Below are 26,156 nucleotides of genomic sequence, written 5' to 3'. Positions count from 1 at the left end.
GCATAGAAAAAGAGGTGCAATGTGAAGGAACGTCCTTTGTGCTTGGGCTTGCTGTAGTCTTCTTCTCCTCCTACAGGTTCAACCTTCAGTATCAACATGATGCAATGTGCACGCTGCAATTCATTCAGAGGTATAGCTTCTTGTTCACATGATATACTGTACCACAGAGCTTGACTTGATTGACTTTTCTTCACACAACACCATTGTCCAATAACCTGTGGTGAAAGCCAATGGCGCCTCTGACACAAGAACAGCAACTACAAACATAACAGTCCAGTCATTTTAAGCCAAAAAAAGGGGTCAACGTTAAACAAATTGCAACAGAAGCATAGCTGAATAGGGTAACATTTTTAACCTTTAGATAGCTCCATGAAAATTAGAGTTGATTACTTACATTAAGACAAACAAAAAATGTATTACAAGTTTTTTTAAATTCTTTGTTAACATGAGCAAATTTGCATAAATCCCACCGAAACCACTTGAAATTTCAAGATGACTGCAATTTTTCAAGAATCCGTCGCTGCGGGAAGCACTCGTTTTACATGGTAGCCTAAGCGCCCTAGCTCATTAAAGCTACAGTTGGTAAGCTGACGAAAGTGAAAGTAAACTCCGTGACTTGGTCCGAAATTTCAAGACAATACACAGGTCCCTTTAGGAACCTCTGGAGTCAACTCATTCCAATTTTCATGCCGGTACCACCACAGCATCTTTATACATGTGCCGTCAAAACGGTGGAATTTATGCAGATTTATGCAAATTTGCTCATGTTAACAAAGAATTTCAAAAAACTTGTAATACATTTTTTGTTTGTCTTAATGTAAGTAATCAACTCAGTCATTTTCATGGAGATATCTAAAGGTTAAAAATGTTACCCTATTCACGTGAGAAAAATAATTAATAGGCGTAAAATGGGATATGTTTGGGTCTTTTTCGAAACTTTCCCGTAATGGGATTCTTCTGGGCTTTTTTCCCTCACTCAGGACATGTTGAGGATACAAAATCAGTTGAGTTTGCTTCTGTTGCAATTTGTTCAACCTTTTATTATAAAATGACTGGACTATAACTAGCCTACTACCTCTAGTAATATTGTTATGGCCGATACTCCTTCTTTTTAACGGGGTTCAACAATCTGCATCACTACTGAACATGCTCTTATTTGATATGTCGCATTCATAGACAGATATCAGCTGAAAGAAAAATATTTTTGTCTCTCTATATTGTTTTTCAGAAGCTGCATTGACATCAACCCTGAGAGAGGGACAAAAGCAAGCAGTGAGAAGGTACAGCAAGAGGAGCGGCAAGATGGTCCAAAAGAAGCCAACATCAGTGAACCCGCATGTCAGCACACTCATCAAGAAGATCAGTGACTTCAAGTGGGACTTTGTTTCTCTCACACACACACACACACACACACAGACACACACACTTTAATTACTCGGTGACTAAAACCTCTGTATTTTCTTATTCAAACCATTGGAATTCGAGATGTTTAGAAAAACTATATACTGCTGCTGCTGTTCTGCAGCAGGTTTATCAAAACAGTTTGATTTTCCTTTCTCACAAAAAAAATTGTCACAGTGAGTTACCAAATATCATATGCACTGTAATTTAAATAAAAAAATGTTAATCTTTCAAAAGAACAAAACAAAGAAAATAAAATAGACAGGGAGTTAAGGTTTATTCATGTCTAGTTTTACTTGTGTTGCACTGTTTTTATTTTAATAAATATTTGAAAAGGAACTGCATAATGAATAATGTCCTGCTGTCATTTCTCTATCATTATTATTATTAGTAGCGGTAATATTACAGTAACATTCTGTAATTATCATTGTAGATTCAAATTGATAAAATACTGTAAATACAGTAGTTTGTAGAAGCTGCTGCGCTGCCAGTAAATTACTGTAAATTTACAGTAATTTATTATTTTCTTATTATTGTTTATATTGTGCTTTGTAACTCGCTCTGTGTTACGTGAATCTAATTGTTTTTTATTTAGTTCTCACGACATTTTCCTCGGCGGATTGAATGAGAAATAAATACCTGTGACTAGAAGAACACCTTGTGTCATGATTGACTGAATGGAAGTTACAGTGAAAGGTGTTAAAACTTCAGTTTGTACTGAACATAACACAAGTCCCTCAACACAAAGACAGTATCAGAAAGGTCAAGCCATGTCAATTATATTTCTGTCATTTATTTTATTTTACATATATACACAAATGCTGTTTAGTTTACAACTGTTTCTAAACAGCATCATTGCTGAATTTTGATCATCTCAACTGAGAAACCAGGTACTTTTCTATTTTTCAATTTGCATAGTATGTATATATAAACAATGTTGTAAAAATAGATCTTTGTAAATTAAATAAAAACCTAAATCAAACTTTTGTACACCAGAACAAAACCAGAGGAGGAAAAAAAAGTTCTTATTTGTGATTGTGCCAGAAGGGGAGGCCAGGAGCGATCCATCTTTCAGAGATGCAATTGCATTCCCCATCTTCCTTTGAGCAAAAATGAACTTCAAGAAAGTCCAATTCAGAACTTCAATAAAAGTCCAATTCACCTGACCAACGGGGCCAGTGCTGCACTGACGGCCATGAGTCTGTCCTTCACTCGAAAGAACTCCACAAAGCCCTCCTGTAAACAAACAAAAAACAAACATCAGATGAGTTCAGATAGATGGTATGAGATGATGATGATGATGATAAAGATCTGTGTTCACTGGACATACAGCCTAAAGCGATAGTTCAGCTTTTTTGAAGTGGGGTTGTATGAGGTACCTTTGAAAAAAGCATTGCCCCCCCACACACACAGTCCGGAAAATACGGTACTTAATGGCCATTTGTAGCTCATGCAACCCCACCTCAAAAAAGATGAACTATCCTTTGCAATCAGTACAGTTTTTTTATGTTTGTTCCTCCACCCTGTCATTCAGCCATTACTCAGAGCTCATTAACTTACCCAGGAGTTATTCTTCACCAGCCATTCTCGCTGTTCTGTGAGCAGGTATTTGGAGATTTCCTCCCCCACAGACTCCACACAGTTCTCCCGGCCCATGTCCTTTAGGTGCTGACAGACCACCGCCCCGAAGGCCACCAGGCTGGCGATGCGGCCCCAGTTTGTGGTCCCGTCCCCGAACAGGCTCTTGGCTACGGAGCCCACAAACCTCACATCATCGCCTCTGTTGTCCAGTGACAGCTTCTTGACCATACCTGGGAAAAATTAAATAAAAAAGCCTGTCAGAAATCTATCTCTCTCCTTATGTAAGCATCAAAAAGTGACAATATGGCGACTTTACAGAGCAGCACACTTAGCTTAGCAATAACAATTTAAAAATAGTTATGTTACAAAAACATGTTTCACAGGTTTTTAATTTGCTCCGAGAATATGAGGTAAAACCAAAGTTGAAACAGATGCAGGCAAATCGATTAATTGACAACCAAAATAATCATTAGTTGCAGCCCTAGAAGTGTCTGCTCGGAGCACACCTGCTGACAGATGTGCAGATGTGTGACAGTTTCCTCATCACCTGTATGTATGTCGTTTTTCCACTCTCCAGTTGTCTCGTTTAAGTTTTTGCAAACATGAAATCTGGTGCACACCCACTGTTTTCCTTGCTCTGCATATACATGACTGTTACATGAAAATATCTCAAAGGAATTTTAAATCGAAAGCAACTGGACTTGGTTATTTGTCTAGGAAGATGTTTCACCTTTCATCCAAGAGGCTTCATCAGTTCATGTAGTATCTGACCAGGCTGGGACTGGTCCTAGCCTGGTCAGATATGCGAGTATGAACAAGCATTTTGTTTTCCCCTTTATCTGACCTATCATACTCATTTCATAGAGATGGACTGATTTTCATAGTGTTTATTTGTGTTCCAAAACGAACTTTTTCACAATTCTCCCTCTGCTCTCTAATGTGCATAATGGACCAGCACCAGAATCCATTGTTTGCCTATTATATTGTTCAAATCGACCGCTCTCCCTCTGCCTATGTCACTTCCGGTTAAGTGTTTTTCGATGCGGAAGTAAAATTTTCTCACAAAAACGCCTCAATAGTGTAAATATCATTTAAAAAAAGTTTAAGTTTAAAAAACTTGTTCCTAAATTATTTTTCTAAGCATTGGTTTGTTTGTATGAGGAGTTACCAGGAGTTAAAATAAATAAGAGCCAGTAGTTGTAGCAAAAAGAGTTCAAGGCCCACCACTAGCCTCATGTCTCTTTGCAATAAACTCCAACATTTACATACCGTTGTATCTGTGTTTATCCAATATGTCGTTCACAACTCTCTTCATCGTTTGCAGTGCTTTATGTTCAGTCCCCCGCGTCACCGACCACCCAGTAAAGTGAATCATGGTCTGGCGAATGAGCTGCCTCGTACTGGCCTCCACCATCTGACCCACTTTTTCGTCATCGGTTTCGTCGTCCGACTGGAAATCTGGACTCCACTGCAAAGAACGATTGTTCAATACTTCATCCCCTGTGTTGTCCAGTAAACGCTTCTTGACCATACCTGGAAAAATAAAAATACGATGTAATATGCAACCCTCAGAAACAGAAACAGAAACAGATCTCCCTGTCTTTCCGGAACATGCGCTTCAACTGGGAGCAGCAAAGTCTGGTAGCTCTGAGTTTTTGAGTTTTTACTCAACATTTGCTTTATTTTTGTTGTGTTTTTTGTTATCTACTGATGGATGCTTCTCTGGGGAGAAGAGATTCTTCAGAGATAAGCTTCTTTCATTGAAAATGGACAGATCTGGAGGACACCACCATCCTGTCCTCAGATGATCTGAAGAGGTGCTTTTGTGGTGGTTGTTGTGCTGCTGCTGGTGCAAAGTTAAAGGCTTGGAGGTGGAGATGTCCTATCAGTCCTTTCTGAGGTCAGTCATCATTGGAAATATCAACTCTCTGCCCAACAAGAATGATGAAGAGCTGGAGATATTGGTGAAGACTCAGACAGTAGACATTTATTTTATTTTTTCGAATCATAACAACACTTGTGTACATCCCACCTAATGGCAACTGCTTAAGTTCCATCTGAAGTTCTCCATGAAGTTGTTGCTAGGATACAGACTAAACATCCTGAGGCACTAGAGCACTGAAGAAGGAGGCAATTCTGGACGGCCTGGATCATCCACTTCATGGCACCTTCACTGACCAGGAAAGCAGCGGTGGTGGACGGCTCCTCTCTCCTTGCTGCAAGATGGAGGAATATAGTAGTGGGGCAGATAAGCAAAATGATTTGGCCCCTCCACCAATGATCCTGATCCACCCAGCTGCCTCTTCACCATCGGTCCTGCTCCATCCGGCGGCCCTGCTCCACCCTGCGGTTCCTGCTCCATCCGGCGGTTCCTGCTCCACCCGGCGGTTCCTGCTCCACCCGGCGGTTCCTGCTCCATCCGGTGGCCCTGCTCCATCCGGCGACCCTGCTCCATCTTTCTTTCTTTTTTGTGTCATTGTCATGTGAGCTACTACACTAATATGAATTTCCCTCCTCGGGATGAATAAAGTATTCTCTACTCTACTCTACTCTAAACATCAAAGGTGACAATGACGTGTCTGGTATGTGGCATATGTAAACTAGAAAGCATTTCCTTGCAGAGCAGCACCGTCTGATGGACCAAAGTGATGATACTATACATTAAAAATGGAGTATTAGACCTCTGAGCAAAAAAGACAACTTTGAGGCACAGTGCACATCATGTTCTAGCTCATTTCTCTTATACTATGCATGTCACCTTATTTTATAAGTTCTGTTGTTCATTACAGAGGACAACTGGCCCTTTCCAATTATATCTTGTATGTATTGGTGTGACCTTCCAAACTACCTGTGAGTCTCTTTTAAAAATGGCCGACACCTCAACAAGAGAAAAAAAAAGAGGGTATGCCCGCACACTCGGGTAGTAGGATATCACAGTGACTTTATTTGCACACTAACGTTTTTGACCATGTGGTCTTCTTCAGGTGCAGAACAAGAACAAAAGAACGCTCACATAATATAAGGAACATGGACCACATGGGTCACAGGTGTATTGATGTGCGGTCCAATTGACCCTTTGTTGGCCTTCTGATTGGTCTGCTGTTCCACCAATCAGAGCGCTTCTCCCCATGTCACGTGTTGCGCAACATTCTAAGGTTGGACAACCCTGGAATGAAACCCTATGAAACAAGATAGGTAGACAGCAACTTTTGGGCAAAAACTTCTTTATAATTTTTCAATATGGTTAAAATGTGTGTCTGGGGTTCCTGCAATAGCGACTCACAATATCTGGAACGTATTGGAGTCATTTTTATCCCATTCCCTAAACACAAGACATCAATAAACATACTTAGCCTAACATATAATATTACTTTAAGCTTCTGTTACGTATTTAATTGAGCTTAATAATAGGGTTTGGGGGTGGTCCACTAGGGGGAGCTGTAGGCATAGGTCAGGGGTTAACTGCAAAGTTTTGTTTGTTGTTGTTGTGTGCAGTCCTCATGAGAAGTGAGCCCGTTTTCCCTGGCTGTACTGTGCTAAGTGCTAAGCTCATTCATTCTCTAGTCCACTCTCTGGTCGTGTTCATAGACAGAGAAGATCTAATACCTTCAAAGTTATCTAGCAAACATAACATTACCGCCACTAATGTCTTTTTAACTTTGTGAAGTTTTACGAGGAGAAACGGGAGATCGGCGGAGATTAGCTTGTAGCTAACGTTAGCTAGCGCCGTTAGCTACTAGCTAGTGAGTGACCAAAACAATGATTTTTCCCCATTTTTCGGAAAAGTCGGGTAATGCCCGTTCAATCGCTCTTTAGCCACGTCTGTCTTCTATCACGGACACCATTTTTCTGATATGTAAGTTAATTCAAATTTCCCTTACTAGCAATTTAAATCTTCCTAATTTTCAATGGTTTCCAATGGGAGTTAACCCTTCCGTGACCATTGTTTGTCCAACCTAGCAACAGTAACCGTGGGGGGCGGGGCCTTGACAAAGGGTCAATTGATAGCTTTCATGTGACGTCACGGCCCGTATGGAACGCCCCCCTGGCGGTCAAAACAATCCACTTCCCCGCTGTCTGCGGCTTAGGACATGGCAGAAAAACACACACTGCTCCCTGCTGCTTCAAAAATACCGGTGTTATGGCCCAACTGGTGTCTGATTTAACTGGTTACCGTACCGAACAACAGCTGTGCTGTGCTGCACTTCCGTCCGCAGATTTGTCACAAATTCACAAATCAAGCCGCAGTTCACATGTTACTGCAGCGAATATGCTTCTGTGAGTGAACCTGTTCAGGCAATCTACAGTCAGTCAGCGCCACACTACTCTCACTCTGCACAACACTGCACGACAAAGCCTGTCATGTTAAAGTTACGAACTAATGGAAAACACTCTGAAAATACAATAAAATCATCGTCCTCGCCGCGCCGCGGTCGGTCCCGACCCCCGTTACCGTGTCGCTGCCGCCGCGGGCGGTGCTGTTGCCGTGTCCGGTGGCGGCGGTCCCGCCGGGTTACCATCGCCGCCGCCGCCGGTCCCGCTGCTATCGGACCGCCGTCATCGTTGCCGTCGGTAGCGGTGCGTAGCAAAGCTCCGGGGGGGGGGGTAAAGGGGGGGCAACTGGTCACCGTGCAGCCCAGCTAAGGGCTCTGGTTTGTGGGTGAGAGGAGCAGGGAGCCTGGGCTCAGTGGGCTGGAGCTCAGACTGTGGAGCTCAGCGGAGCTGCGGTACCAGGACGGTGTTCCCACACAGGAAAGTTACAGGTACATTTCTACCACTTCAACGAGTTCAGAAACATTATTTTAAGATCAAAAAACTACAAAATGGGGCTTTTAATCAGACACCAGTTGAGCCATAACACCGGAAATATTGGTTACAAGCGGTGGAGGATGATGGATTCTCCACCAGGTAAATGTAAACATCGCCCAACTCGAGCTTCGGCAGGGAACTGGTCATTTTAAACAGCTGGTATACAGCAGCTGGTGTTGAATATGGGTCACAAGTGCCCAAAACTTCAAAGCTGTTTTTATATCTTTCTTTCTCGGCTGCTGGCAGATGATTTAAGTCATTACTCGGTTGTTTGTCCATAGAAAGTCCATTGCGGGGCCACTTTGGAATGTTGCTTTTGACCGCCAGGTCCCTGGGAAGTGACGTCACTGAAAGCTATCAATTGGGTGAAAAGGGGCAAGCCTGAAGGTGAGGGGCACATCCTTCAGCTTGAAGTTATCTCACTGTGTTAAAACCAGTGGAAAAGTTTAACAATTTTTAAATGTAGAAAATCTTTTAAATATAGAACATAACATCATACACTATCATTCAACAATTGGGGTAAGAAAAACACACAATCACATACATAATCAGTGGGAACCCATAGCAACATCACATATTAATTAAAAAAAATCATTGAAGTTACAGAACAAACATTAAAATCCTGGTTTTAGGAGACTAAAGAAAATGCTTGATACCATACTCCTGGTTTAGGCCTCTGGGGGTTAGTGTTTGGAGGGTAGAGTGCTCGGGCACCCTCGAGCACGTAAAACAGGATACTACCTTTGCTTGTTGTGGTTTACAAACGTTGTGGTCTCCTGTTTTACGTGCACGAGAGTAAAACAAGACATAAAAACAGCTTCGCTTGTTGTGGTTTATGCTGTTGTGAACTACGCCACCTAATTCGGTTTTTGTAGGGTTAGGGTTAACCGAATGACACTTAATGACAACGTTATGACATTGACATACTGTTTATGACACGTTCATGACTGTGTCATGTCACTCTTATGAAGATACCTTCAAATAAAGTGTTACCCAGCTTTGTATGGTTGTCAAAAGTATCAATGCAAAACGGCGCATCTGGATCATAGACTGTGGATCTGGATACATGACTGCACTCGACAGGCAGAGCAGAGCAGAGCAGGCAACATTCAGAGCGTTTGGACCTGAGTAACAGAGTTATACAAGTTTAATTCCTCCTGGCCAGTAGGTGTAGAACTCACACTGCCTGCTCTCGCTCCAACCTTCCGTTGTACTGGTTGCCCAGTTACACATGACATCAACGTTCTAATGCTGTTGCCACAGAGATCATTCCATGCCGACGTTGCCAGATGTTAATATTTACATATTTCGGACCCGCCAAAATTTATTTACAATTATTTATATACTGTTTTTTTAATTTTTTTTTTTTTTAATACTTTTATTCTGCACCCCTCTAGACATTCTGTGGAGGCATTTTTTTTTTTAAATTAATCCTTTTGATGAAAAAGTTGTAGCTATAACCTTTAACACACACAGAACTAGACGCACGTAGGGTGAATTTAGCCCTAAGAGTTTAAAACGCCTATATTAACGGCAACACTCCTCTCCTCTCTTTTTCTCCACTGTCTGCATGCACGTGTGTGTGTGTTGTGAGAGAGGAGGGAGGGGGGAGCCCCGCCCGTCAGAGGAGAGGAGATGCATTGTTATGAATGTAATGAAACCATAGCAACACATTAGACGCTGAAATTGCACAACTCTGAGTTAGCTTTTCATTTAAAGGTTGAATATGTAGAATATTTATTAAAAGCTATATTTTTTCAAAAATAATACATCCATGGGGCCTTTAGAGGGGTACAGAATGAAAGTATTGCTTTTCCATAAAAAATTTTTTTTTAATCTGAATTATTATTTTTAATTTTTTTGACGGGCTCGACAATGACTTTCTGTCAACGTTCTGTTTACATTCGTACCTGCCTGTAGCCGACACGTGGCTCAGTTCTCCGCTGTTTTCCTGCCTCCTCCCAGTCGTATGCGTTTGTTTCCAACCAAGCCTTTTTAATAATCAATCGGTGGATCAATGAATTATCATATACATGTTAGGATGGGTGTATTTGTGTAGTCTTATCTGTCATAAACACGTTTATCGTCGCGGACTTTCGGTGCCACGGAGCTCCTTTTTTTTTTTTTTTTTTCCAACTTGAGGAGAGCAGTGACAGCGGAGGCTCTGACGGGGTGTTCCCACCAAACGCGATGAACGCGATTGAATCGCGCGTCAAATGAAATCGCGTCGCGCTAGACGCTCCAGTTTTGACGCTGGTTCAATATGCAAAAAACGCCTCGTCGCGGCATCGCGTCGCGCGACGAGCCCGCCCAAACAACAACATTTCTCCCACTATTTCATTCTCTGGCTGAGATAACCACCGTCGCTGCACTGTTCCTGTCCCTGTAGATGGGAGAGGAACAGCGGTGTGGGTCTCTGGCTGCAGGAGGAGGAGGAGGAGGAGACAGCTCCGTGAACTACTGTGTGACTGACCGCCTGTTGAGTGCTTTGGGACGGGGCGGCCGGCTCGCAGCGCCCGCTGGTTGAAAACAGCAGTGATAACGGGCTTTCAGGTCCGAATCTCCAAACCGGAAAAGCAACAGTGAAGAGCTGTGGCTTTGCTGCCGCTAATGGGGATCTGAATAATAAACTAATCTAAACCAGAAAACTTCTAATATTGTCAATAGACTCGCTCTGACTAAACTGCCAAGGGAACACCAGTACGTCCGTACGTCAGCACGTCGGTGACGATCTCAAAGCTGATAGGCTGTCGCGGCGCGTCTTCACGCGAATTCGCCGCAAAAGTTCAATTATTTGAACTCGAGCGATGAAGCGTCATCGCGCCGGGCGACGCGATGGAGGCGATTTTTCGCGGCCAACGCGTCCATCGCGTCGCGCTATCGCGTCCATCGCATCGTCCGGCGCGATGACGCGACTAATCGCGTGTTTGCATTGACTTTACATGTAATCTCGACGCGCGATGAAGCGTCATCGCGTTTGGTGGGAACACCCCGTCAGGCTCTGAGCAGCAGCAGTGTGGAAGGCAGAGAGCCTCCACTGTCCCTGTAACAAGCTACAAGTCATTTATTATGCTGTTAATGACGGTAAAAATGAAACATGAGGTAAATATCCTGCTTAGCTCTCCTCCTCTGCTGTCCTCTGTTCAGAGCGGAGTCCCTAGCAACGGCCCGTTTTACCTAGCAACGGTCTGGCAATCGACTGCTGGAATTCTTTTTCTGTTGTTTTTCTTGTCATTCTACATAGTCAACCTTTAATTAAAAAAAACAAACAAAGGTTCAATACAGCAGCAGTGCCTGCAGCTTATTATTGTTCCATTGTTTTATTTTTATTATAATCAAAAATAAAACAATGGAACAATAATAAGCTGGGAGGCACTGCTGCTGAATTGAATATGATGTCATATTCAATATTTTCCTGGGTATTGGCATTTTTAGTTTAGTTTTTTTTTTTTTTTTTTAGTTTATTTAAAAAGGACAGTGTGCAGTGACATTAATTATTGAGACAATAAAAATATGGCTGCACCAGATTTAGCGGAGCCACTAATTTCCATCTGTAGTCCTGTCTTACATAATAGCTAGGCTACATAACAATTTGACAGACAAACGGTTGCGACAAACATGGCAATTAGTAATCCTAACAACATGACAGTTTAAAAGCCTACCTGAAGTGCGCTAAGATGTTTCTAAGTAATTAAAGGAGTGAAGTATTCGAGTGAAATAAATAAGTAGTCAAATACATGAGTTTTACATAAAGTGCGGAATATTCAAGTACATAGGATATCACAAAGTGCTTATTAATCAGTGCAATTAAGATGCGAAGAAGAAGAAGGGGCCAAAGTTGAGCTCCACAGGGATGGAGCCACCCACGAGGGTAGCCCCATCCCTGGAGGTACCCATGCGCGTCGCCAGACACTTTTTACTGGGGCACGTGCCCCAGTAATCATGCGCTGTGCCCCACTGTAAATTCTCAATAAAATTTCATGAATGAGTCTATTTTTCATCACAGAATAATATCCCTCCCCCTGCGCTATGACTGACCTGACTCGTCTAGTTTACAGCTCCTTTTTCTTTTCTTTTTTTTGCACTTTCAATGATAAAGTCACGTCAAACCAGCCATTAGCCAAATGCCGATCTACTGGCACTGACGCACCTGTTTTAATATGGAACTGAACATGAGAGAGGAGGTGCGCTCTGCTCTACCTTCCACACACGTCGACCTATGGCTTGTGTAGAAAGTGCGTAAACGTGGAGACATACAGCGCGATGGAGAGAGAGAGAGAGAGAGAGAGAAAAATGGATAATATAGGCTATACAGCGCGCACTGAGCACCAGCTGATCCGCCGGTCCTCTGAGTGAAATATGCAAGTTAGTCAGACAGCCTAAATAATAACATGTCCCGAACCAAAAGCAAAGACTGATTGTTTTATTTTACCGGACTATGCCGACGCTGAGAGTGACAAAGTGACAGCTGACGCTCTCTCTCTCTCTCTCTCTCTCTCTCTCTCTCTCTCTCTCTCTTTGTGTTTGTGTTTGTGTGTGTGTGTGTGTGCGCGCGCGTGTGTCTGTGTGTGTGCGTGTGTGTGTCTGACTCAATTGGATCTTCTTGAGGTGAGGGGTTGTACAGATCGCTGAACATTTTGCAGATGAGTTTAAAAGTCTGCACTTGTGGTATTGACCGCATACATAGCTGTGTGCCTCTTGCTATAGTGTTATTATTAATAACTTATTTTTGTTGTTGTGAATATCAGAATATATTTGACACACTTGGGAACTTTTGAACTACTGCTCCTTTCTTATTTTCTTTAAAAACTGTCCAGTATCCAGGTATTTATTTCACAGTCACACTGGTTGAATTTTTGGCTAAAAAGCTACTGAATCGATTTCAAGTCACTGAATTGTATTGGATCTTATCTTTCTAAATTAACCAGTATCTCCTTGAATTGTATTGGCAACCACAAATCTTGATTCAAATTGAATCATATCAATAGGCCACAGCTACTACTGTAGATCCAATATATTTGACAAGTTTTCTACTTTTTTGTTGCGATGATTTCATAACTTTACTTTTTACTCGACGTTTTGCTGCACTAAAATTTGGCTCCAGTGCTAGCATTGCCATGTTTCCAGAAAAGATCGAGTTAAGGGTGACTTTTTTTAATTTTGAAGATATTAAAGTATAAACATGGCACAGAAGTCAATAATGTCATGTTTCTCTAGATAAACAAACAACATTTTTTGCAAGAGTGTTAGTAAAACAGCGAGTCAAAACATGTGGACACGAACATTCATTGGTCAAAAGTCTCAGAGGAAAAGTCAGACTCGCTACAACTGACAAATACTTGTAGCTATGACAATAAGACAGGTGCTTGCATCAGGAAATAAAAACAGAATGTATTCCTGTGCAGCCATGAAGTGCTGCTGCAAGAGCAGGAAGTGGTTTGTCTCAGGTATGTTTCTGCAACAAAGAGTCGTGGTCGAACTTGTCACAGGCTGTGGCACAACAATGACACAATTTTGACATCACACTGTCAGTTTAGAAAAGAAACAGCATGAAACAAACACTCGTTTGAGAAAACTGTGAGAAAAAAGAGCATCATATTGCAGAAATAAAAATGAAACAGAATTTTAACATGTTAGTAGTAATGTGCAGTGCCAACAACATCTGTCCCTGGCAGCTTAAAGCACGAGTAGCCTACCCTATAGTTTGTGGTTTGTGTTTGTGCAACTCAAAGAACAAGTATGAGGAACTGTCGTCTGACGGTGAAAAACACTGGTGGGGAAAAAACAACAACACAAAATGTAAAAACCTGAAATATTTGTGATTGTAAACCTTAATGTTATTGTGTTTTCATTAAATATTAACGTGTTAGGTTATGAAATACCTAGGGTACAGGACTAAATGATCAGTTTGGAAACATAATCTAATCTAAATGTAATAAACATTGCCTGTCAAACCAAACCAGTGAATGTAATGGATTAATCTTTAAGAGGTTAATAAATAATCTGTATCATCATCACATCCAAACAAACTGGGTCAAACATGAGCTTTAGGATTCAGAAAAGCAGAGAAATTATTCAATATTATCATTGATCTGCTTTTATCTGACCCACATTTATATAAAGTAGCCTATTATGAAATCAGATTAAATCGTCCCAAAGAGAAAAACGGAGCAGCAACTCAACAACATTCAAATCTGCTAAATGTAAAACTTCGAGTTGATTAATATTGATAAGTTTCAGGTAAAACTGAACCATATCAATAGGCGACAGCTACTAGATCTAATAGAGTCTTATATACAACAACATCTGCCTCTTTTACTTCTCTTATATTTAATCATCATCATCATCATCATCATAATGTTTAAGACGTCAGGAAGTTTCATTTCCTGAACCAAACACAAATCTACAAATGAGACAAAGCAGCAGTCACAAGACCAGAAGTGAAACTGGTGAAAAGGGGCAGAGACATGAGTTTAGTCTTTAACGCTGCTGTAATGGAGGAAGGTGCCATTAATAACACATCAGAGGCGTCTTTAACAGTCGACAAGTGAATAAAATCTAGAGTCCAGGTGTCAATACAGATGTTAACTTCACCTGAACAGCTGGAGGACGATGATGAACTCAACAAATTCAGATAATGAGACGATTAAATCTTATTTATGTCTTTAAATCAACAGGTAAAGGGCCTGTTTGTTATTGAAGCTCCCAGTTATCAACTTCACTCAGCTGACACATGAACCTTTATGTATTTATACTGAATATTCCAACTTATTAAATTAACTTAATTGGTCATTTTTGTTTGTATTATTAATTATCATCAGGAATAATAAGATAAAGAGTCATAACAGGCCTAAAGTTTATGTTTTTATCACAGCATGTGTTTGTATATCACAGCACAGGGAATAAAATACACATAAAAGTTAATATGAACCTTCATAGTTACAGTTTTAGTTTTATATTACAGTTTCATTTGACACCAACACCTGCGAACTGAACACAAAGGACTCTTGTTTGAAAAACACCAAAAACGAAAGTAAAAACCAAAGCTTGTTAAAACTTGTCAAAGACGCACCCTCCTGTGATAAAACTCTTCATATTTATAAATGCGGAGGATAATTTGTTAATTAAAAGCTTTAATTTTGCTTTAGAAAAGTTTGAACTTGCCTCGTTTAGTCGGACTCATCGCTGCGTCTGTGATCAAACCACTGACGCTGTGTTTTCCTGCTTCATATTTATGTAGAAATAAGAGTCACATGATGAATCTGAGTCACTTCTTCTTCCTCTTCAGAGACTCGACAGCGACCTGAAAGTGTCTATGTTGCACCTATGTTAAATAAAAATTGTAAACGTTTATGCTTGTTGTTTTATGTATGTTAGTTTTGTATGTACTAAACATAATGCTTACACCAGCAGTGAAAACAACACAAGAGCCAAAGTAAATTTACTTTGGGAGGAAGCAAACACAGTCAGCTGACAGACAGAGGACATCCTGACGTCGTGAAATGACATCAGTCAGTGTGTGTTTATATGTGTTTATATGTGTTTAATATGACCGTTAACATAATATTTGTTTTTTGGTGAACAGGGAGAACCTGGACTTCCTGGAGACCCGGGAGAGTCTGGAGAGCTGGGTCTGAAGTTCAGACCCAGCTCTCCAGACTCTCCCGGGTCTCCAAAGGTACACACACGCACAATACCGTCAAGGATAGGATACGGTAGATAAACGTGGCATTTTTACACCGCCGTTGTTGTTATTGTTTTTTTTTTTTTGTTTTTTTTACATCCCCATGCACAACAGGAATCTATTTTTATTGAGAAAAAGCGCACTTTTAATAGATATAAAACTCACGGGCCGCACTAACATTACACTTTCATATCAAGGTGGGGGTCACAAAATATCGTCCCGCGGGCCAGTAGTCTGAGACCCATGGTTTACGTCATCATGAGGCTTTAGTGAACCATTTCCTCCAGTGTAACATGCTGGAAATACCCGAGAGAAAGAGGAAGATAGTTTAGATATGATGGTTTGTGCTCCCTTGTGGTCAGTAGGAGGTTGTACACCCTGAGACTTTGGTATCATGGGCCAGGATCAAATATACTAATTATGCGATAAGAGAACACAAGAAAAAAAAACACTTTGCAAAACAACAAGAAAAACAGATTAAGGTAAAAGCAGCACAAAAGTACTTCAGAGCAAACAGCCTGTCATTTCTTTATACATTCTGGCACGTGTTCATAACATAGCTGAACGAGAGACACCCTGTGAGTTGGGTTTTTGAAACATATACCCTGCTATTTTTCCCTCTCGTTGAACTGCTCCGTGCAAAGCCAAAACATCAAGTAGCATTCAAGAACTCCTGTCCACTGTTGTTTTCATAGAACGTGTTGTAGCTTATTCGCCCATTTTCTTTTAACAATCTTGTTAAAAAAACAGGAAACTGTGGGCTTTTTTGTTTTTCTTATAAACATAACAGGTTGATAAATGATCCGTTCTATGACATAAAGCATCCCAGACTTTTCTTTTAAGCTTCTGGCCAGACTTTAAGCTTCTCTCACACTGAATCTTTGCATCTGCCAGCGCTGCCTGCTTCTTCAGATGCAGAGCAAACAGATGTCTGACGGTTTGTGAATTCTGTAAAACACATATTAGCACAGAACTGTGGACACTGTGGATGTTCTTCAGACAATACTCACTATTTTCGCTATCTGTGACCTATCTATGATATTTTCTATGACCACTCGTAGCTTCTTATAAAAGCAATGCAGCAAAAATAGCAATAGATTTATTTTTATTTTTTATAAAATTTGTTACAAAATATATTGGCCTAAATATTGGTTGAGGTAAGAAAACAAGAATATACTGTAATTGAGTGAGTGTGAGGAGCCACCTTCCAAATAGTTTATACACCTCATGTGAACATCATTATCAGCAATTTATTGAAGCACCAGCCTGCATAATGTTCTTATATTTAATTAATTTTTACCTGTTGCACTTTTGGTCACTTGTATTTGTGCTGTATGAACTTTACTTTAGATTATAAGAGATTTGTGCAATGTAGCAACTGCTATTACAAGAGTCTATTGCCATTTACTGCAGCTTTTGGATATGAAATTTACCTTATGGCCCATCAACTACTACCATTGTGCACACTATGAAACTATGACCAAGAAACGCCAATAAAAAACAAAAATGAATCCTGTAAACTATGTACAAATATAATAAACAAATATATAATTTGTCAAAAACAAATACTGTATATAAATGTGCAGTGCTGTTGGTGCCCTGGGGTCTCATAACTTCAAACTTCAAACTTTATTTATTTGTATAGCACCTTTCATACATATAAAAATGCAACAGGCCGTTTCTTTGGGTCCATTCACAACACTGTATGTTGTAAATCTCTGGGCAGGGCTATTATGGGCTGGAGTTGCTAACAGGAGGAGTGCAGAGAGTCTTCTACTGCAATTACTGTAAAGTACTTAGGGGCTTTTTGTAGATCATACAACCCCACTTTTAAAAAAAAAGCTACTATCCCTTTAAGAGTATATGTTATACATAGGGATGATATGGCTGTATGGCTGGGCACTCATCCACTTGGTCATCCTCTTGGCTTTGAAAATGGAGACAAATGATAAGAATCACAGAATTCACAGAACAATACATCTGTCCAATTCATGATAATGTGTACAACATTTTCTGCAGTATTAGAGCTATATTTTGGTGAAAGTTGCAAAACTGTAGCACATATGGTTGGTTTGGTACAAAGTTTTTAAATTTAGATGCTTAAAACGCAAGTGAAGATGCAAAGTCGTCTCCTACCTTTTCTTCCTTCTCTGTCTGGCCACTAGATGGCAGCACAAGGTCCTGTACTGATGTTCAGCAGGAGGAGGGAGGTTCAACAGAGAGAGAGGAGGCAGCCTAAAGACAATTTAGTGTCCAGCTGAAAACATCTGTCTGTAACTGCACCAGACACTGGATCACAGACAAGAAGAAGTGAGTTACTGTCAGACCTGGAGGATAAACACATGTGCAGCAGCTGTTGTTTTAATATGTAATAGGGCATCTGATTTTTCATGGCTGTGTGAAGAAGTGTGTAGGTTTTACAGCCAAAACACTTTTAAAAAAAAATAAGAAATCATCTTTTCGACCCAGTCTATATTTTGATTAACACTGATACCGATGAAGTTTGAGCTATGTAGCTTGTACAAGATTGAAGAGCAGGTTCTTAGGTAAAATGTGAGTCATTTCAAACACCTTTTACCTTTGTTGTATCATTAATTGTATCAGTATTATCAGAACATGCTAATGCTAATGTTAGGATCCAGTGTGTGTATGTGTTGAATGGCCTATAACTTTACCAATTTTCACAATGCAGTGTTTGTGTGAAGCAGCTTCAACACCATCTTGTGGAGGCTAAATAAAGTGCAAAGATGTGAAGTTTATTCTTCCTTTCTTCTCTTTTTTCATTCTTTGTAGACTATACAAAATTCATTTTAACAAAGAAAGAGACAGTGGAGAATTAAAGCCATTGTCTTGTCTGTTGATACTTTTGCATGTTTAACAGTCAGTGAAAGATACTGAACTACCTCCTCCCTTTATTCTGACAGTTTTACCTCTTCACCTCGATAGAGATGCAAAAACAGATGGTAGCTACATCTGTCTGAGGAGAAGGTGTAACAGAGGAAACCCTGTTGGACTAATGTCAAAATATTAAGAATAAACATTCAGTTCTGATGTTAATAGAGGTTTCTGTTAGGTCTGGTTCAGTTTTATTACAAAACATGACTGTAAAACACCTTTCATCATGTGAACCATTATGTTTGATTCAAAAAGCACCAATTATTATTATTACCTATTATTATTATGGCTTCTGACCCCTAAAACCAGGTCATGTTTCCCTTCAACTGCTCCTCACTAACTGCACTCGTCTTTATTTATTTTAAAAGATGTTGGATTTGTCAGTATTTTCTCTTGTGAATCCTCACATTAACCTCTCTGACCTCTCATACAGGCCTCATTTACAGTATAACAGTGTCCATCAGACTTGTAGAATGAGTTTTGTCTGTGATTTGATTTACTCATCTGCAGATACTCCCTCTTTTTCAAAAGTTAAATGTCCTGTAATTATGGAAAACCCTATTTAACTTTCATATCATTTAAAACAAATAGAAAAGCACTTAAAATTTAAAGTAAGTGGTAATACAGATATCGTTTTATTTGGATACTAAAAGAGGCACGAGCCCTGTGTAAATATAATAATCCATGTGAGTGTGTGATTTCACAGCTGTTGCACCACCACCACGTCCTCTTTTGCATATTTTCTGTCATACGACCGCTCAACCAGTTTGGAAGTGGCGTTGCAGTTCACACACAGAGCTCCCTGCATAAAGACATTTGAAAGGAATTTGAATTTAAATGTCTTTGTTATCTGTAACGTACTTTTAAAGGTGTCACTTATCTCCACCGGACAGAGCCATACGGTGGCGAGAAATTGTAGTGTACGTGCACCATAAACCTGATAACAGCCTGTTCCTTCTTAATGTGAACTTAAGAAATGTATGTAAAAAAAATAATCATAAAATGGGACAATATGTCACCAGAGACTAAGGAATTGTGTTAATTTGTGCAATAGTTAGTCCAGAATATTCACATTTAAACTTTTTTTTTTTTGCAGCATGCAAATAATAATGTTTATTTTGATTTTGTGTTTTGGCCTGTTGCTCCGTTCACTGTTATCTCCTAATCACCAAGTCCTTAGCATTTCAGCTTCATCCAGGTTGCCAGTTCCCACTGAGCTGCAGCTACAATAAACAATATGGATGATGTCTAACATTAAAAGACTTTGCTATGACTCTCAAACATGTCTTGACCAAAGCAGAAACAAAAACAGGATCTGCACAGGAGGAGATTTGTCTTTTAAAGATGAAGATGGCTGAAAGAGAGGAAGCTCATTTTCTCCTGGATACACACCTACTGTAGCTTTGCGCACAATAATCTGTTTTCCCAGTGCATGTATACAGATTTATCCGCTTCATTTCCTTCTGTTGTGTGAGTGAGTCTCGGGGTACCAGAGCCACAAAGCTGGAGCAGGGCAGAGGTTAGTGCGTGGCTAATATCTGGCAACCTCAAGTCTATAGGAGGGGAGGGGAAACAAGGCGCTGCAGCTACAGTTTTGGCCACGATTTTACATTCAGCTCCTTTAAAGAGTTTTACTGTTGTCTTTTTTACTAGAAATGGATGAAAGTATACAACCTGAATGAGTTCATGTCATAACAGCTTCAGAACCTGCCCTGCAGTCTTCTCATGTGTTCATTATAACAGTTTGTAGTTACTGTTATTTATCTTCTTATTCTTCAATTTCATTTGCCATGGACTAGGCCTAATCTAGTGATTATTATTTATAGGAAATTCAATGCATTGCAGCATTCAGCTGAAACTAAATGATTTTCTCCCAGAGCTTAGCAACGGCCAAAACTTGCAGAAATAAAAGTAAAATTTGAAAATCACTCTCATTTGATCTGGTTTGTTTAGCTCCAGTTGAATGTATGAAAACAGTTTTCTATAGATTTTGTTCCCTAACACTTTGAGATTGTGTTAAAAAGTGATCAAGTGAGCTGCTGCAGAGAGGAGGAAAGATGCAGTAACCTGAAACTGTAGTAGTGAAAAAAGAGTAAGGGAAAGTACGTGAAAGAGCTGATAAGTGTTATCCTCCAACTGTCGGCTGGAGCAATCAAATGAGCCGGTAGAGGAAACCATGGTAACACATGATGGGCTGTATCATCAGGTGTGTGTGACTCTGAAGTGAATATAAGGAGAGGTTCTCCTCTGATCCACCAGGCTTCACTCTTCTCTCTGCAGAAGGTAAGACCTCCACCTCCACCTGACTGATGCTTTTACTTTATCATCTAGTGTTTTACTTTAGAATACGCTGAAGTTGGCTGATACCGATACTTATTGAAACTCTGGTTGATACTATTGCATTTTCATTTGATTTAGTTAAGTGATCCCACAGTTTAGACCTTGATTCTCTAAGTGTTTTCATATAACATTCATTTAGACTGCCTGTCAAAAGTTTGGACACAGTGGTTTTTCTTCATTTTCATTACTTTCTTCGCTGTATTTTCAAACTGAAGACATCGAAACTATGAAGGAGCACATATGGAGTTATGTAGTAAACAAAACTGTGCAGAATATGTTTTATATTTTCGATTATTTGAGGTACAAGTAGCAGAATTTTTGCTTTGATGACAGCTTTTTGCACACTCTTGACATCTTGTCATCAGCTTCATGTTGGCTGTTTTGTTTTCAGCATCTTATAGCTGGGTTTAGGTCAGTCCAGATGACAGATAACACTTTGGTTTTAATGATTAGTGATGATGAGAAAACTGTCACTGTCAGCTGCACATCTGTCATCAGTTCTGCTCTAAACAGCGACATCACGTTGGATATAAACCCACTGCTTTAGACCGATTGTGCATGCTTTAGTCACACGGAGAAGCTCATCCCTCCTGCAGAGATCCAAACCCATGTGTAAATGTCTGCTATATTATGTAAATACCGACAGCAGCACCGTTTGTCCAGAAAATTATCCAGATTGGTCCAGTTTAGTCTTTACCTACTGGTTATTGGCACTCATCCCTACTGAGGAGGACTTTAAGTTTATACACCTGTGCTGTCGTCCCGTGGTACATGAGAGGGAGTAGAGCTCTGACTTTGTCTGTAGAAGATTCAAAGATTAACATGACTTTAATTTTTGTCATGTTCTTCTCTGTCAGTTCTCCACTGTTGCCACCATGAGGAACCTGATCCTGGTTGTACTGCTCCTTAATCTGGTGCTCACGCTCCCAGAGGTTGATGGGAAAGCAGACGTAAGTTTTTATTTAATTTGTTTTGTTTTTGCTTCTTTTCTTTGCACGCCAACCAAAAATGTAATTACATTGATATGTTTTCTTTCAATTTCAGTGGCCTAATTGGTCTTGAAAGAGAATAATGAAAGAGTTAGGGTTTAGGTTAGGATCAGACTATGGCTAACTTACGTTTAAACTTTCAATATCAAGTTTTTGTCATAATCCTTCATTTAATAATGTTACAACTAACCCAGTCTCCACTAACAGTGTTTTATTTACAGTGATATGTACAATAGAGATGAGAGAGATGCAACTTAAGCTGAAAACTGTTGATCAATGAACAAAAAACAGAAAACATGTTGTAGACTAACTACCATCATCATACCATAAAGGTGATGGACTCTTTAGAAAGGCTGGAATCAAAATGTTATATAATAAAAAGCACTTACGCAATGGAAAATCTATTTACTGTAATCTTTTTGATGTTTTTCTGCAACAAAGTGGAGCCATGAAACCGTGTTCACCAAATCCCACAATTGTTCTAATGTTTTCTGTTCACTCCATCTTTAAATGCATCTCATTTGTAGATCATGACAGCAGCGATGTGCAAACTGATGTCGGCTGATAAGCTACCAGCTGGATGTGCTAAACTCCTCAAGAGGGAGGAGTCGAACCAGAGGAGCGGAGCAGAGACGGACTGATGACGACTGTACGTCCTCGTCCAACCGTCCTGCTGCGAAGACCGACCTGTTGCTGCTCTCTTCTTATAAGTCACAGTCTTCTGTGAATATAAAATACTGATTTGGAACGGTTTATCTGTTGTCTCTGATGGTTTTGTTATAAATACACAGTACACGCACTGAACACTGACGCTTAGAAACACATATAGAATATAAAACTGTCCCATCAGCCAATTAACAATGCACACTGAACTCTCTGTGGCTTCAAACAACTTATAGATACACAACAGTCAGACATCACACAATGAAATGGTGCATGAATGAAGCAGTATAATATTTATTATTATATGAACTGTGGTCATTCTACTACTGTATATGACACAATACAGTTAGAATAAGATCCTCGGGCCAAAAGGGAAAAACTAAAGTCTGGTGAAGCTTGTGGAGCTGTAATGTGTTACCTTAAAGTCAATATATAAGTATAAAATAAGTTAAACAACATAAGAACACAAGAAATAAGTATATTCTAACTATTTAAATCAACACATAATAACATAAATGGTGATTATTAATGACATAATAACACAGCTCACACTCAGTCTTTAAAGGTGGCATCACTTTCTTTTCATTGGTCTTGTTGTTTTCAGGCTTATATGTCTTTTCTCATAAAAAAAATGCCACCACAAGATACTCAAATATAATAAAATATAAATGTCTTTTTTTGTACACACATTTTGTGTTCACAGACACAGTGGAGAATTAAAGCCATCATCTTGTCTGGTGATACTTTTGCATGTTTAACAGTCACTGAAAGATACTGAGCTACCACCTCCCTTTATTCTGACATTTCTGCCTCTTCTCCTCGATAGAGAGGTAAAAACAGACGGGAGCTACTATACATCTCAGTGGCGTCTGCTGCCCCCCGTCTTCCCCTATGGTATGAATGAATGAGAACATGGAAATGTGAGAACTATATTAAACCACAACAAGGAAACAATATTTGGGGGAGACAGGGGATGGTTGTATTATGGGTTACAGTTTCTCCAGTCAGGAACAAGTTATGAATCATCCGACTCTCTTCCATATTGTGAGGATGTATCACCCTGTAGACACAGACAGTTTCAGAAGGAAAAAACTCATTTTTATGTAAAAAAAAAAAAAAAAAGAAGAAGAAAAATGTGTTTGCTTGAACTTCAACTTTTAAGAGTTGTTAGATTTGTTTGTATTTTCTCTTGTGACTCCTCACATTAACCTCATGACTTCTCATGCAAGCTTCATTTACAGTACTACAGTGTCCATCAGACTGGTAGAATGAGTTACAGTATATATTGAGTCAGTGATTTTATTTAAACATCATTCTGCACATACTCTCTCATTTTTTTCAAAAGGTAAAAGTCCTGTAATTATGGAAACTCTTTCACACTTCATATCATTTAATAGAAATAGAAAAGCACATATATGTGTTAAACAGGTGCAACTACAGATATCGTTTTATCTGGACACTAAAAGAAGTGTGAGCCCTGTGTGTAAATGAGTGTGTGATTTCACAGCTCTGCACCAGGTCCTCCTTTGCATATATTTCTTTTCATACAACCACTAAACCAGTTTGCACAGTTCACACACAGAGCTCCCTGCATGAAGACAATTCATTGAATTTGAATTTAAATGTCTTTGTTATCGTAACAGACTTTTAAAGGTGTCACTTATCTTCACCGGACCGAGCCATACAGTGGCAAGTAGACGTGCACCATAAACCATTCCTTCTTAATGTGAACTTAAAGGAGCTACGTATATGTAAGAAATGTTTGGAAAATAATCCTAAAAACACAAGATATGTCACCAGAGACTATAGTCTACTTGCCAGCCCATAGGGTTCCATTGTGAACCCGGAAATGTTGAGTACCCCAAAGTTTTATGTTAGAAATATATAGTATGGGTCCCCAGTATTCAGAAACTGCCGGATGCTAACTTATATATATTGGGCAATTAGCACAATTTACATAATTAGCATAAATTACCATAGTTTCCTATATGGGCAATATTTCCGCAAAATTGACTTGGCTGATCTGGGCAATATTGGAGTGGTTTTAGGGGTTATTGATGATGCTGAATCCATTTCTGACATTTTCAAAATTCAAAATGGCTGTCTAAACCGGTAGTGACCAGATTTAAACCGCCAGTGGGCCGATTTTGATGGATTTCAATCTGGTCCCTTCCGGTTTAGACAGCCATTTTGAATTTTGAAAATGTCAGAAATGGATTCAGCATCATCAATAACCCCTAAAACCACTCCAATATTGCCCAGATCAGCCAAGTCAATTTTGCTGAAATATTGCCCATATAGGAAACTATGGTAATTTATGCTAATTATGTCAATTGTGCTAATTGCCCAATATATATAAGTTAGCATCCGGCAGTTTCTGAATACTGGAGACCCATACTATATATTTCTAACATAAAACATTGGGGTACTCAACATTTCCGGGTACTCATTTTTGGCAAGTAGACTACTAAGGAATCATATCAATTTGAAAAACTGATCCAGCTGGCGATAGACGATCTCTGTATCGTCTTATCCCTGTATGCTTCACAGGGAGGACACAAACATAAGATTTCTTTATATATATACGTATATTGTTGTATACAAACTTTCAATATGACTGCTGTTAACAAAATAAAAAAAGAGACAGTGGAGAATTGAAGCCATTTTCTTGGCTGTTAAAACTTTTGCATGTTTAACAGTCAGGCGGTAGTTACCGTACCGTACATCTCAGTAGCGTCTGCTGCCCCCGGTCCACACCATCCCACACATGTGCAACCGTATGAATGAATGAGGAACAAAGAAATATCAAACCAAAACAAAACAAGGAAATGATACGAGGGAGACCAGGGATGGTTGTCAATGTTTTTGCGTGTGTGTCTATGTAGATAACGTTCATGCTCGTTGCCACTTGCCAGTGCTAATGTTTTAGTTGTTAGCTATAATAGTTCATGGCTACACGGGTCTGGGTTGGTTATAACAACAATGAATATTAAGTTAACCCACTCCAACCAGAAATGTAATTGCATTTGCATTCATATGTTTTCTTTCAATTTCAGTGGCCTATAGGTCTTGAAAGAGAATGATTTAGGTTAGGATCAGACTATCAGTAACTAACACACTTGTTTCATTCAAAAAGCACAGATTAAAAACCGGTATCGGTATTATCCTGACCCCTTAAAACCAGGTCATGTTCCCCTTAAACCCTGCTCATACCTGCACATATGTCATCATTTATTTTAAGAGTTGTTTGTTTGTATTTTCTCTTGTGACTCCTCACATTAACCTCTCTGGCTTCTCATGCAAGCTTCATTTAAAGTACAACAGTCCATCAGACTTGTAGAATGAGTTCAACATATATACAGTATATATATTGAATCAGTGATTTTATTTAGACAGCATTCTGCACAAAGTCCTGTAATTATGGAAACCCTATGTAAAAGAAATAGAAAAGCACATACATGTGTGAAACAGGTGCAACTACAGATATCGTTTTATCTGGACACTAAAAGAAGTGTGAGCCCTGTGTGTAAATGAGTGTGTGATTTCACAGCTCTGCACCAGGTCCTCCTTTGCATATTCTTTCTTTTCATACAACCACTAAACCAGTTTGCACAGTTCACACACAGAGCTCCCTGCATGAAGACAATTCATTGAATTTGAATTTAAATGTCTTTTTTTTATCGTAACAGACTTTTAAAGGTGTCACTTATCTCCACCGGACAGAGCCATACGGTGGCGAGAAATTGTAGTGTATGCGCACCATAGACCTGATAACAGCCTGTTCCTTCTTAATG

The 26,156-nt window shown here is 39.6% G+C and overlaps 1 protein-coding gene across 1 annotated transcript in view; it reads right to left on the bottom strand.

The window, feature by feature from the left end:
- Positions 1-2,364: 2,364 nt before the first annotated feature.
- The window catches only part of LOC146972645 (induced myeloid leukemia cell differentiation protein Mcl-1 homolog), a 126,659-nt gene continuing 102,867 nt past the window's right edge, over positions 2,365-26,156 (bottom strand). The window contains exons 2-3 of the mRNA XM_085803060.1: positions 2,962-3,212; positions 2,365-2,637 (exon numbers count right to left, since the gene is read on the bottom strand). Of these exons, the coding sequence (XP_085659186.1) occupies positions 2,560-2,637; positions 2,962-3,212 (329 nt within the window). The 3' untranslated portion in view covers positions 2,365-2,559. The remainder of the gene's footprint in view (positions 2,638-2,961; positions 3,213-26,156) is intronic.

Source organism: Trachurus japonicus, chromosome 16 (genome assembly GCF_045865225.1).
Source record: "Trachurus japonicus isolate A0001 chromosome 16, Traja_1.0".
Taxonomy (NCBI): domain Eukaryota; kingdom Metazoa; phylum Chordata; class Actinopteri; order Carangiformes; family Carangidae; genus Trachurus; species Trachurus japonicus.
This window is presented reverse-complemented; position numbering and strand designations above follow the sequence as displayed.